Source organism: Neophocaena asiaeorientalis, unplaced genomic scaffold, assembly GCF_003031525.2.
Source record: "Neophocaena asiaeorientalis asiaeorientalis breed wild unplaced genomic scaffold, Neophocaena_asiaeorientalis_V1.1 scaffold233, whole genome shotgun sequence".
NCBI lineage: Eukaryota > Metazoa > Chordata > Mammalia > Artiodactyla > Phocoenidae > Neophocaena > Neophocaena asiaeorientalis.
Window position 1 is genome coordinate 961,234 of NW_020171811.1, and position 13,485 is coordinate 974,718.

A 13,485-nucleotide genomic window follows, 5' to 3' on the forward strand; every position below is an offset into this window, starting at 1 on the left:
CCCAAATTTATCATGCTATATTTATATGACTATTTTTTGTGCGTGTGCATATTTTATCATAAAAATTCTCAAACATGTACGAAAGTCAAGTGAACATGACAACGAACCTTCACATAACCCAGATTCAACAACTACTAAGATTTTACCATATGTGCTCCACTTATCTCTTTTTGTTATTCTTGTTGCTGAATTCTTCTAAAACAAATCCTAGCTCTTATCATTTTCTCCAAACATATTTCAGTGAGCAACACTAAAAAAAAGTGGACATTTTTTACACAGCCACCATGTTATTATCATTTAACCACAATGCCACCATCACAGTCAACAAAACTAAAAGTAATTTCTCGGTATCATCTGATACCCATATGACCATTTCTTCAGCTGAATCTTTGAGGGAGGAAACTGACTAGACTAGGAGTTAGAACATTTAATCCTCCATAGTTCAATGATGAAAAAAAGCAAATAGGAATTTGAAACAGTAGAGCTCATGAAGATACGATATTAAACAACTCAGTGAAATGGATAGATTTTAGGATTTTTTTTTCTTCCAGTTTTATTGAGATATATTTGACATACAATACTGTATATATTTAAGATGTATAGATGTTAGTTGTTTTTTTTTTTCTTGCGGCACGCGGGCCTCTCACTGCTTTGGCCTCTCCCGTTGTGGAGCACAGGCTCCGGACGCTCAGGCTCAGCGGCCATGGCTCACGGGCCCAGCTGCTCCGCAGCATGTGGGATCTTCCCGGACCGGGGCACGAACCCGTGTCCCCCGCATCGGTAGGTGGACTCTCAACCACTGCGCCACCATGGAAGCCCGATGTTAGTTTTTAAATTAGATTCCAAATCCTTTTTAATTAAATACCCAACAAATTAGAGAAGTATAATAATCTACAGTAACTAACATCCCCTAGAGGAACTGCTGTTCCTCCAACCAGCATGTGGCATTTCTTGGCCAGAAGACTGCCAGATACACAGTTGATGCTCAATAAATTTTTGTTGAAAAACAAATAGTTGTTTTTCGATCCTATATAAAATTATATAAATGGTTTTAATGGTATATAAAGTTTCTTAAGAAAAATGTCTCTAGCCATAGAAAACTTCTGTGTTAAATTACAAGACACTTGTCAAACTAAGTGGATATTCTTGGTCACTTGTCTTTCTTGGTGCCACAATTACACTAGTGAAAGAAAAACTGGATTACAAAAATCACAGCCATTGGGATGAGCAGTAACAGGAGTTAAAACACTCTAGCTAAGCACTTTCCTTTATAGTTCTGGAACAAAAAGAGAAGCAACTGGTCTTCCCACCTTGTATTTCTAGAGCTTCCTGGGAAACGTTCCTCTTCTAATCCCCATTCTAGCCTATAGTATAAGCATCTGGATCAAAAATTAGGAAGACACAAAATCAGAAATACTATAGTTGAAAGGGTCTTTAATTCCTCTAGGTTCAACCACTTTTCCTTTCCCTACACTAGGAAACAGGAGAACTTAGACAAGCAAGGGTACGGAAGGAAAGGGGCCTTCTACTTCTAATTCATGATGCAACCACATAGTTGGGGATAAAGGTAAACCAGAAAATCAGAAAAGTAAAAATACCTTAAGTATCAAATACAATCAGGTAAAAAAAAAGAATAAAATTTTAACTGTAGGTTAAACTTTAATCAACTTACTTAATGGAATATTGTCTGCACTTAGTCCACCAAATAGGAAAAGCGTATCATCAGCTATTGGTGTTAAAGTATGCCATGACCGATGTTTGGGGTTTTCTCCATTAATTGGAATCCTGTGGTGAGGGAAAAAAATAGAAGAATCTAAGTACTGTGTTAGTCAAAACAAAAGTTTTCTGATCATCTCAGATCTCAAAAGAAAAAACTGCCCTCCCTAGTATAAAAAATTTTGATTCTACTAATCCTACCTACAAGAATATTTTTAAAACATTCTTAAATTCTTGAAGAATTTACACAATTTCTTTCCATTTAATGTCTATCCCACTTGGCCAGAACACAGACTGAAAATTAAAAAGTCAATTCCTAGTTATTCACAACGCATACTGAGCATCATTCCTATTGAAACCAAGCTGGACCCGGTGGGGCTCCTGGGCACAAGAGCCTTTCCGTGTCCCCTTCCCTGAGTTCCAAAGGGTAGGTTCAAACAGCTGCTAATCAGGGAAGGGAGAGGATGCAGACACAAGGGAGGAGCAGTCAAGAAACAATAGTGCAGCCTTTGGGCAGGGTCCTGGTTCTGCCTCAAGGGATACACATAATATCTTTGAGCTCTTCTGCTGAACTGCAACCCCCACCAAATGCAAGATGTTAACTACATGATGAAGCATGTTTCATTCCAGAGAAGGTCACAGTTTGCCCATCACCACCTGACGCCAGATGACCTCTGGATTGAAGGAATGTGGGCCCTGCACGTACCCTGATCCTTATCAGCAACCCCGCCCCTGGACTATAAGACTCCTCACAGGCTCCCCCTGTTGGGACACAGTTTTGAGGGCATTAGCTTGCTGTGGCTCCCTTTGCCTAGCAAAGCAATAAAGCTATTCTTTATTACTTCACCCAAAACTCTGTCTCCAAGATTTAATTTGGTGTCAGTGTTCAGAGGCTGGCTTTGGCTTCACTGTTAGTTAATCAGTAAGACTTCCTCAGGTTTTTAACAGAAATATTTTCATGTCTGTCATTTTTTACTGTTGTTTCACATTTAATTTTGTATTTTCATCTGACTTCCTTAAGGATATTATGGGATTTTGTTGTTGCTGTTGCTGTTTACTTTGGTCTATTTATTGTAGAATTTCCTGAAAATGCTACTCTAACTTCACAATAAAAGTATGCAAGCCACTCCAGATCCAGGATAAACCTCTAAAGATTTCAAACAAATACTGTCATATTCTTAAAATAAAAACTTAAGCACAGGGACTTCTCTGGCCATCTAGTGGTTAAGACTCCGTGCTTCCACTGCAGTGGGCATGGGTTTGATCCCTGGTCGGGGAACTAAGATCCCACATGCCACGTGGTGCAGCCAAACAAAACAAAACAAAACCATAAGCACAAAACTTTAACTAATTTAGGAGGTGAGGTCACACCATTCTCCAACATTCCGGAATGCTCCAGAATAACATGGGCCGTTGGTAGAAGATGTAATTTATTTTTTCCAAAATGGAAATATTTTTACTGTTTTTGTTAACTATAAAAAACATTTGGGTTACAACACATTCAACAACCACAAAAATAGTTTTTAAAAGGGACAGTTCTCCTATAATCCTGTCCTCCAGCAATAAGAAACATTAATAATTTGGTATATATCTTTCCTAACTTTAATGCACATATAAAGACATTTATTAAAAATATACAAATAGGATCATATACTCTGTTCAATTTTTTTCATTCAACTAATATGTTTCAGAATATTTCCATGAAGCATATTGTCCTTTGGTAATGGAAGTACGGCAGCTCATTGGGCAAATGCACCATGATTTAAACAACCCCCACTTACGGACATGAGGGTTGATGTCATGTTTTTGCTTTTATAAATAATGTTGCAATAAACATCTTTGTTGTGTGTGCACACACACATACATATATGCACACACATATAAACACTTGTCCAATTTTTGTCTTAGGAGAAATTCTGGATCAAAGTAGAAATTCCATTTTATATTTTAAACATATTACCAGACTACCTTCCAGAAAATTATACCAATTTAAACTCCCACTAATTGTGTTACAACCTAGCACAAACTGATCATTTGTAATTATTTTTATCCGGTAAGTGAAAACTATTATTTTTATTTCAATTTCTTTAATAATTTATGAAGTTGGACATCTTTTAAAAATAATTTCTGCATATTTGTATTTCTTCTGTGAGTTGCTCATTCATGTTCTTTGTTCACTTTTATTGGCCTGTTTGTCTTTTTCTTACTGATTTTCTGAGTTTTATGAATCTTAGCCCTTTTGGTTAGAAATACTGTAAATATTACTTCTAGTTTGTTTTTTGTTTGCATTTTCCAATTTGCTTTTTAACTTTTTGTGGTATATATTTCTACACAGAAATATTTAATTCTTAAATGGTCTTATCAATCAGTCTTTTAATTTATGAATTTTGGGTTTATATCATCTTTATAAAAGCTTTTTCCATGCCAAGATTTTAAAGATAATCTGCTATACTTTCTTCTAGCACTTTTGAGGTTTTATTTTTAATAGTATTTATACTTTGGCATAATATATAGGTCTGATTCCAAATCATTACATGAACAGCTGAATTGATAGCTAAATATATTTATTCTATTGCTAAATATATATTATGAGCAATAAAATCAGACTTTGACTCACTCGGTTATCTGTTGACCTGTGATGACCCCATTAAAACTTCATTTGAAAAAAAAAAAAAAAAACTTCATTTGTTCTACTGACCAGTCCTCAAGAATATGTAGTATAAAACCAGTACTTTTACATAATCAATTTTCAACTGCTAGTGCTCTCATGTTTTATATAGTCTAGTTAAAGAACGAACTCTATATTGAAATCTATATATTCCTTGCTTAAGCAAAAAATCTGAAGGGGAAGAAAATATCAGTTCAGTTTTACAGATCCAAGTTTGGGTTATACCATGCATGTGTGCACACGTCTGTGCAGGCAGACACACACACACACACACACCCCACACACAAAAATGCCTACATACTTAAATTTCGAACTTACCTTCCAGACCAGGTCCAGGTATCTAAGTTTAGATAGTGCAAATCATTCATCCTAGTTTGCTAAAATAAAAGTGTATGAAATTGGTCAGTGTTTTACATATTTCATGGGCTAAAATTTTGGTTTTAAAATAAATTCAGATTAAAAATGGATTAACTCTATTTTACTTAACATCAGAAGTTTATACATTGGGAAACAATGCTAAGCATTAATAAAATTAGCATAGAGCTACCAAATTAATGTGTCAAGGGGGAAAGGAAAAAATGAGTTTAAACTAACAAGATTTAGATAATAAGAAATTAAACTTTTCTGATAAATCACTGAAGTGAAGGATTCTCCCCCATTAAAATATGATTTATAATCACCTGTGATTACTCATGTATGGTCCATTTAGGGAATAGAAGATTTAAAAAAGTTATTATTGAATCTCATTTTAATCTCTAGACTATTTGAATGTTCAGCTATTCCACAAAATCAAAGGATCAATTTTTGTAAGAAGCATCAAAGATTAAAGACCATTTTCATAAAAAACACTAACCAAAACTCGTCCGCCAAAGATATAGCCCTTATTTCCGAGAACTGCACACGTATGCGCGGCTCGTGGCTGCGGTGGAACACCACCCTGCAAGCAGAGATCAGAAAATGGAGAGCAAAGGCTTGAAACATCTAAAATGAAGTCACATTCCTATGCTCAGTATGAGAAATACTTGACTGCTAAGTTACCATTACCTATGTAACTTAATTCAAAACCTTAATGCAGAAGTTCGTTCTCAATAGTAATAATTATAGACAAATACTACTCTTAAGGAATTACATTTATTCACCCTGATTTTTACTTTTTTTTACAATATTGACTGATTTATTATTTTTTTATTTTTTATTTATTTTTTTGGCTGTGTTGCCAGTTATTTGCAGCATGCAGGATCTTTTATTGTGGCACGCGGGCTCTCTAGTTGAGGCATGCGGGCTCAATAGTTGTGGTGTGAGGGCTTAGCTGCCCCACAGCAAACCAGGGATTGAACCCATGTGCCCTTCATTAGAAGGCAGATTCTTAACCACTGGACCACCAGGGAAGTCCCTGATCTTTACTTTTTAAAGTGTTTTTCTTAAATGCCTGACACTATTTGGCAAAATAAGATTTCACATAGGGACTTCCCTGGTGGTGCAGTGGTTGGGAATCCGCCTGCCAGTGCAGGGGACATGGGTTCAAGCCCTGGTCCGCGAAAATCCCACATGCCATGGAGCAACTAAGCCCATGCGCCACAACTACTGAGCCCGGGCGCCTAGAGCCCGTGCTCCGCAACAAGGGAAGCCACCGCAATGAGAAGACCACAGTGAGGAGCACGTGCACTGCAACGAAGAGTGGCCCCCGCTCGCCCCAACTAGAGAAAACCCGCACACAGCAAGGAAGACCCAACGCAGCCAAAATAAATTAATAAATGTATAAAAAAAAGAAAAAAAATTTCACATAAATTTTAGCTTAAAATATAAATATTTAGGGCTTCCCTGGTGGCGCAGTGGTTGAGAGTCCGCCTACACAGAGACACACACAGACACAGACACACACACACAGAGTTAATATTAATATGAGTGAGCAGTACACTGTGTGATGATCTCAGAGACTTAAAAAAAAATCAATCTGCCCCCCCAAAACTCTTGATGCTTCAAATTCCACAATAAGAACTTCATTCTTGGCTTAAGCCAGTGTTTATCTCTTACTAAAACTCTTCACATTAACTGATAATACTTCTTTATACTTTACTTTGAATAAATATAGCAGAACTTTTCTTCAGAGAAGTTTGGGGTTGGTGGGAAAAGAGAGGGTATAATGGGTAGATTAGTGAATAAGATTTGAAGGAAGAATTTTCTGCATAATTTCCATGTGTTCATGGTGGGTACTTCTGTGTATGTATTTAATTCCAAGTTCTGAAAGAACCCAACATTTTCAGCTCATTGGCTACCGAATGTGGCCACAGGAAATTTAAGCACTACATCCAATATCATAACCTCCTAGAATTTTTTACTTGAATAATTATGAGGTCAACATGGTAAGAAATAATTCAGATATTACCTATATAACACTTAAATAAATGAGAGAGAACCATAAATGAGAGAGAACCAACCTGCCAATGCAGGCCAACACTTCCAACAAAACAAAAGTTTTATTGTCCCATCCCTGATCTGAAATTCTGGAAAAATTCTTCTACTATATACACATTCATTAAGAAATAAATATTGACTTTCTCCTTTTTTATTTATGAAATACATTTAATATCCAACCAAAGCTTCTGAATAAACTGAGTTCATACCAGTCCAAACAAAAACAAAGTAATGGCATTTGCATTAGCCTGTGTGGCTAACTGCGTAAATAATGCACAGTGCTTATTAGGTCATTTGAAATACTGAAAATAACCCAAAGACTACTATTATATTCTACTGTCCTCATAGGGTTAAGAGTCCCATGTAGGAAAACACTTTCAACTTTCCATTTAACAGATGACATTATATGGCTTATGTAAAAGTACACAGTTCTTTTCAACCAGTTTTTTCAACTGCAACAGCAATAACTCGAACACACTACCATGTTACCTTTCCTTTTGCTGCAGATATTCAGGAACAATTAATTAATTTAAGAATGTCTCTAAAAAATAAAGGGAACAAATTCTAGCTGCAACCACATCAGAAAAACCTTCAGATATAATATAAACAATGTAAGAACTTATTTGAAGAAATAATCAGAGAAATCACAGTGAAAATACTGTTAAACACTAACTGAAAGAGTGTCAGTGCCCGTTAGGCTGTTGGTGCAGAAGGGGGGAAGGGGTACGGATTAAGGTAAGGCGAGAGAGAAGGAGTCACAACAGAAAGACCTGAAGTCCAAAGAACTAATTATAAGCTACCTCAGTTCACTTATCCCAAGGAGCACATTCTAAAAATATGCCTGCAGTAGCTCCAGACTCTTGCTTATTCTCTAAGGGAGCAGAGCGTTAAGAGGCCTGAAAGAGATCCAGGATGAGTTTCAGTAGATCCAGTCTCAATAATATTTCTCTCCACCTGCTTGCTGATACGAAATTATTTTAACAGAGATAAGATGCTTTTATTTCATTAATACATAAATCTTAACATTAAAATGCTGACTGCAGGAAAATTCAATCAACAAATATGATCAACTGATAGTTGATCAGTTCCAAAATTAGAAGAGAAAAGAAGAGCACTGAAAACCTGAAAAGCACTGCTTGGAAAAAGAGGAAGCTGAGAAGGGTCAAACCTTGTAACACCTGCTATTTTGCACAGAACCTCCCTCACTACCATCTACAGAAGCTGAACTGCAAGGAAATTTAGTCATATGTGCATGTTAGTGGACAGAAATTTGGTTTTGCCTGTTCAGCATTCTATTCTGCACAGTTCCGGTGAGCTGACCAATCACAATACCTTGCTCCCCCAGGGACAGACCTGAGACTCAGACCTGGCCAGTCATCCCCTTGGCAGCAGGGACTGATATAGAGTAGGAACATGCCTAAGTAGAGCCAGAGTCCTTTTCTAGGACAAAGACATAGACATTGACAGAATGCAGCACCAATAGAAAGATCTGCTGGTGTAGCCAGAGCCATATTCCCTTCTAAATGAGCTGGACAGTCTGCAGTAGACACGATAAAGCTAGCACACAGAGAAGCAGGGAGAAGCCAACAGAGAGATGCAAATATTGGGATGGTGTTGGATAACTGGCTCCAGTTCCTAAGGTCCTGGTCCCTGTAGCTCTTCCACTGTGTGAGCCACTTCAAAATATACTTCCCAGCTATGTGAGAATTCTTTAATGGCTTAAACTAATGTGAATTTGTGTTTGCTCACTAGAAGATGAAAGAGTATTAAGATTTCAAGGGTTTATGAAACATGGGCTTTTTAAAATCATGGACTTTGTTACGAAAGGACTTTTTAAAAGAGACTTCATTAAATCAGGGCATTACACTTGTGGGTAAAGAATGATGATGGCACCTCTTTAGATTTTTCTAGAAAACCTTAGTTAGCCTGGAGAAAAATATGTGATTAAAAAAAGTACTAATAACAGTTCTCATAAGAGAACCCCTTTGTATATGATAACAAACTCAATTACTGAAATCCAATAACTCAGTAAAAGAAATAGATTTTAAAAGTATTAATGAGTATACAAACATAAAGGTGACTTTTTACAATACGTACTTTAATTTCTGGTTGAAGCCAACTCTGTGTCTTTGTGTCAAATATGTGAACATCATTATGCCATCCCCAGAATATCTGCTCTTCCTAAAAAAGAGATTTTAAAAATATTTTTAAAAGCTTTTATAATTTTTAGATTAGTATTATAGTTTCACTGCACAGTTACTGGTGAAATAATAGGCACTTTTGCAGAAATAGAGTTAAGTGTGACCATAGTCATAAAGCTAACGCATACACCAGGGTAACCACAGTCGTAAAGCTAATGCATACACCAGTGTAACCACAGTCGTAAAGCTAATGCATATACCCGTGGCTCACAAAGTGTGGTCCCTAAGCCATAGCAACATCACCCGGCAACTTTCCTTCTCGTAGTATTGTTTGCATGAGTCATAACTTTGCTTGTTGACAATCTTCCACTTCTCTCAAAGGAATATCTCTTTTAAAATTGCAGAGAACAGAATGATATTTACATTTGGAAATCTCTTTTCCTAAAGTACAGGTTCAGAATTCCTAATCATTGCTGTTAGAAACTTTAGGGAACAATGATTCCTTTTTCCAAAAAATTCCAATCAATTCTACTTAACCAAGCACCTTGTTCTTATGCATCAAACTTATGCTCACTCTCTTGTCTTCTAGGAAGACGAAACTATTGGCAAGGCAAAGATTTAGCAGTTAGACTGTACTTAGCATCCTCTGCATTGCTGAAATCCTCTACCACTATTCTAGCTTACCTCTGTACCAGTTTTATGTTATATGTCAGGAATATATCATTCATTTTTGTCAGGACTTGTCAAACAAGTCAAATAAACTACATAATTTACTTAGTTTAGAATCTAAATGAAAAAATCTACCTGTACACCATAAACTTTAGGACATGATCATTAGCCTAACTGTACTAAAGGAGGAAAAAATGAGAGATTTCACTGATGAGTAGACATAATTAATGGGAAGTATATTACTAAAAATTATCAGTAATACTGTAAGTAGCAAAACTTTAAAGATATTTCATTTTAAAAACTCAAAAACCATGTAAACCATTTTTAACACTTAAAAACCATTCAGTTTTATTAATTAGCATGTATTAATTTCACACATAGTCCAAATAAAGACTATGGAGAATTTTTAAATACCTATATACAAAGAGATATACATGAAATGTACATATACCTTTATATTAATAATGTACAATAACAATACATGCTACTATAAGGTAAAACTGAAGACTTACTGTGTATCTTGGTGGTGAGATCAATGGTTTTTAAAGTTATCTTTTAAAAGATTTCATTTTTATAAGTCATGAGTTCTTTCCTTAATAATAATTTATTCTCTAACCAGTAAGAATAAATAGAAAAAGTAATATGACTACCAACTTACTCACTCTCATACAGAAGCCAGACTGAGCTATGAATAGTTCTGGTGGACGTACCTAAAAGGAGGTGTATGTCAGCAACAGCCACTGCGGTTACCTAAGAACAAAGTTTTTCCAAGTTGTGCTAAAGCCACTAGTTTTCTAACAGAAGCAGCTATAAGTGATTAATGGCATCAGAAAAGACATTACTCTGCCAGTAGCCATGAAGGCTGATATAATTAGGTGAGAGAACTTCCTGCAACTGAATCCAAATTCAAAAGAGAGAAAATACAATTTTTTTCATAATATCAATTACAGCAAATTAAAATGAGAAAAACTGGGTTCATTATTTCTGGAGACTGTAACGTGACACTAACTTAGAGGAAAATGTAAACAGGGATTACTCTCTTACCCAAGACGCATCATGAACATCAAAACAATCTTGGAGTTCATTGTGTCTCCTACACCCATAGCCACCAAAATATATTAATCTGAAAAACAAAACAAAGCACACACTTTAGGAGTTCTATTTTCAGTCTGTTCACAGAAAGTTGGAAGACATCATTTCCCTCACAACCTAAACAAGCCATATAAACTACAAAACCATAGTTTAAAAAAAAAATCAAAGAGCTATGAGACCTAAATGAACTAATTCCAGAAAGTGATAAGCTCGCAGTAGGAGAGAAGAGGCCCGTGGCTGCTTTCATACCTGATGTAACAGCAGGAGGAGAAAGAATCCAGCACAGATTGGGTTTGTAAAAGAAGCCACCCAAAATTTTAACAGGCACATGTAGGCTGGCATAGCAAATTAGAATCTTAAGAAACTCAGCCACAGAGGGAGCTTGAACCTACTGAACAACTTTTTCACATAGTCTTCAGGGAGGGCTCAGGGTCAGTCACCAACAGCTGGAAGCAGAGAAGAGCTAAGCAACTCTCCTTGAGGCAATCTGAGCTATCAACTCTAAAGTTTGGGATCTGGGCAGGAGATCTGACAGAAACACCTCAGAGGCATGCCAAGCAGTTACAGCACACAGGGTGGCTGCCCTCAAAAGGCCAGGCGGGGAGGGGCAGTGCTGAAAGAGATCTCTCAAGGTACAGAAAGCATAAAGTGGGATTGGAGAGCAAAGAGAACTCCCTAGCAACACAAGTAGGCTATGAAACAAGGAGAGATCTCCCACAGTTCTGAGAAGTAGGTACTCAGCTGTGAAGCACTGTTCAAAATCTCTAGACAATCTCTAGTGCTCAAACATGGGGCTGTAGCAAAGGAAAGTCTTGGTCCTGCATCAGAACATTTGAAGCCAGTGGTTAAACTGAATCAAACTAAAGCTGCAACAAAGCCCAGACACAGATCAACTATAGATTAGACTGACTTAAATCCCACTCTAGCAACCTGAAAAAGGAAAAAAAGGGCATGTCCTTTTCTGGAAAGAAATATTGTTTATTCCCAACTTCACTGTTCTTTCATACAGAATGTCTGTCAAATGATGAAGAAATTACAAGGTATAAGAAAAGGCAAAAAAAGTGACCCATGATCAAGAGAGGAAAGAGTCAATATAAGCTGACTCCAAGGTGGCCCAGATATTAGAATTATTAGACATGGCCTTTAAAATAACTATGGTAGAAATAGTAACAGACCAGTTTGTCAAAGGTGGACAATGTGCAGGAAGAACTAGGTAATTTTGGCAGAGACATGGAGCCATGAAAAAGAGTGAAATGAAAATGCAAAAAATTGGAAAATAAGATGTCAGAAATAAAGAAATTCATTAGATGGTCATAACAGGAAACTGGACATAGCAATGGAAAAGATCCGTGAACTTGAAGATAAGTCAACTGGTAAAAAAAAGTATCCAAATTAAAACAAAGAGAATGAAAGAGTCGGGGGCGGGGAAGGGAGCCCAAGCTCTGTATAACAATATCATATGATCTAATGTGCATATGATAGGAGTCCCAGAAGGAAAAGAGACAAATAAATGGGTAGAAGAAATATTTGTTAATTAATAAGAACTTCCTAAAACTGAAGAAAGATATATATCCACCAACCCCAGAAGCTCAGCACACTCCAAGCTGGATAAATACAAATAAGTGAATTTCTCACCAGAAAAATGGAGGCCAAAAGGCAATGTAATAAAGTCATTAAAGTGCTGAAAGAAAAAAGAAATCTGTCAACCCAATGAGTGAAAAACATCACAAGGGAAATTAGAAATTACCTTGAAATGACTGAAAATGCAAACAGAATAAAACAAAACTTATGGAATACTGTGAAGGTGGTGCTCAGAGGGAATCTTATAGCTATAAATGCCCACAAATTTAAAAAGAAAGATCTCATATCAATAATATAACCATACACATCAAGGAACTAGAAAGAGAAGCAAACTAAACCCATAGATAATAGAAGGAAATAATAAAAATTACAGGGGAAATAAGCAAAATAGTGAATAGAAAAACAATAGAGAGAAACAACAAAACCAAAAGTTGGGTCTTTGAAAATATCAACAAAATTGACAAATCTTTAGCTAGGTTGACTAAAAAAAAAGTAGAGAAAACTCAAATTACTAAAATTAGGAGTGACAGAGGGGACATTGAAACTAGAGACTAGTTTCAACTAGAGAAAGCCCGCACGCAGCAACGAAGACCCAACACAGCCAAAAATAACAGACAGAAATTAAAAGTATCATAAGAGAATACCAAAAAACTGCATACCAACAGACTGTATAAACTAGATAAAATAGAAAAATTCCTGGAAAGACACACACTTCCAAAAGGGGCTCATGAAGAAATAAAAAATCTGAATAAACATATAATAAGTAAAGAGGCTGAATCGGTAATCCTAAAACCTCCCAACAAAGAAAAGCCCAGGACCAGATGGCTTCAGTGGTGAATTCTATCAAATATTTCAAGAAGAATTAATACCAATCCTTCTCAAACATTTAAAAATACTGAGAAGGAGGGAACACTTCCTAACTCATTCAATGAGGCCAGCATTATCCTGAAACTGAAGCCAGACAAAAATACAACAAGAAAACTGCATATATCTGATAAGGGTTTACTATCCAGAATATGTAAAGAATTCCTACAACTCAATAACAAAAAGATAAAACAATCCAATTTTTTAAAAATGGGCAAAGGACTAGAATAGATATTTCTCCAAAGAAGATATACAAATGGCCAACAAGCCCAGGAAAAGATGGTCAACATCATTAGTCACTGGGGAAACACAAATCAAAACCACAATGGATATCACTTC

At 36.2% G+C, this 13,485-nt stretch overlaps 1 protein-coding gene across 2 annotated transcripts in view; it reads right to left on the reverse strand.

The window, feature by feature from the left end:
- Positions 1–13,485, reverse strand: part of KLHDC1 (kelch domain containing 1) — a 46,537-nt gene that overhangs the window by 13,784 nt on the left and 19,268 nt on the right. For both annotated transcript variants that reach the window (XM_024732133.1, XM_024732218.1), the window contains exons 5-9: positions 10,654–10,732; positions 8,897–8,980; positions 5,238–5,321; positions 4,703–4,761; positions 1,673–1,785 (exon numbers count right to left, since the gene is read on the reverse strand). In XM_024732133.1, the coding sequence (XP_024587901.1) occupies positions 1,673–1,785; positions 4,703–4,761; positions 5,238–5,321; positions 8,897–8,980; positions 10,654–10,732 (419 nt within the window). The remainder of the gene's footprint in view (positions 1–1,672; positions 1,786–4,702; positions 4,762–5,237; positions 5,322–8,896; positions 8,981–10,653; positions 10,733–13,485) is intronic.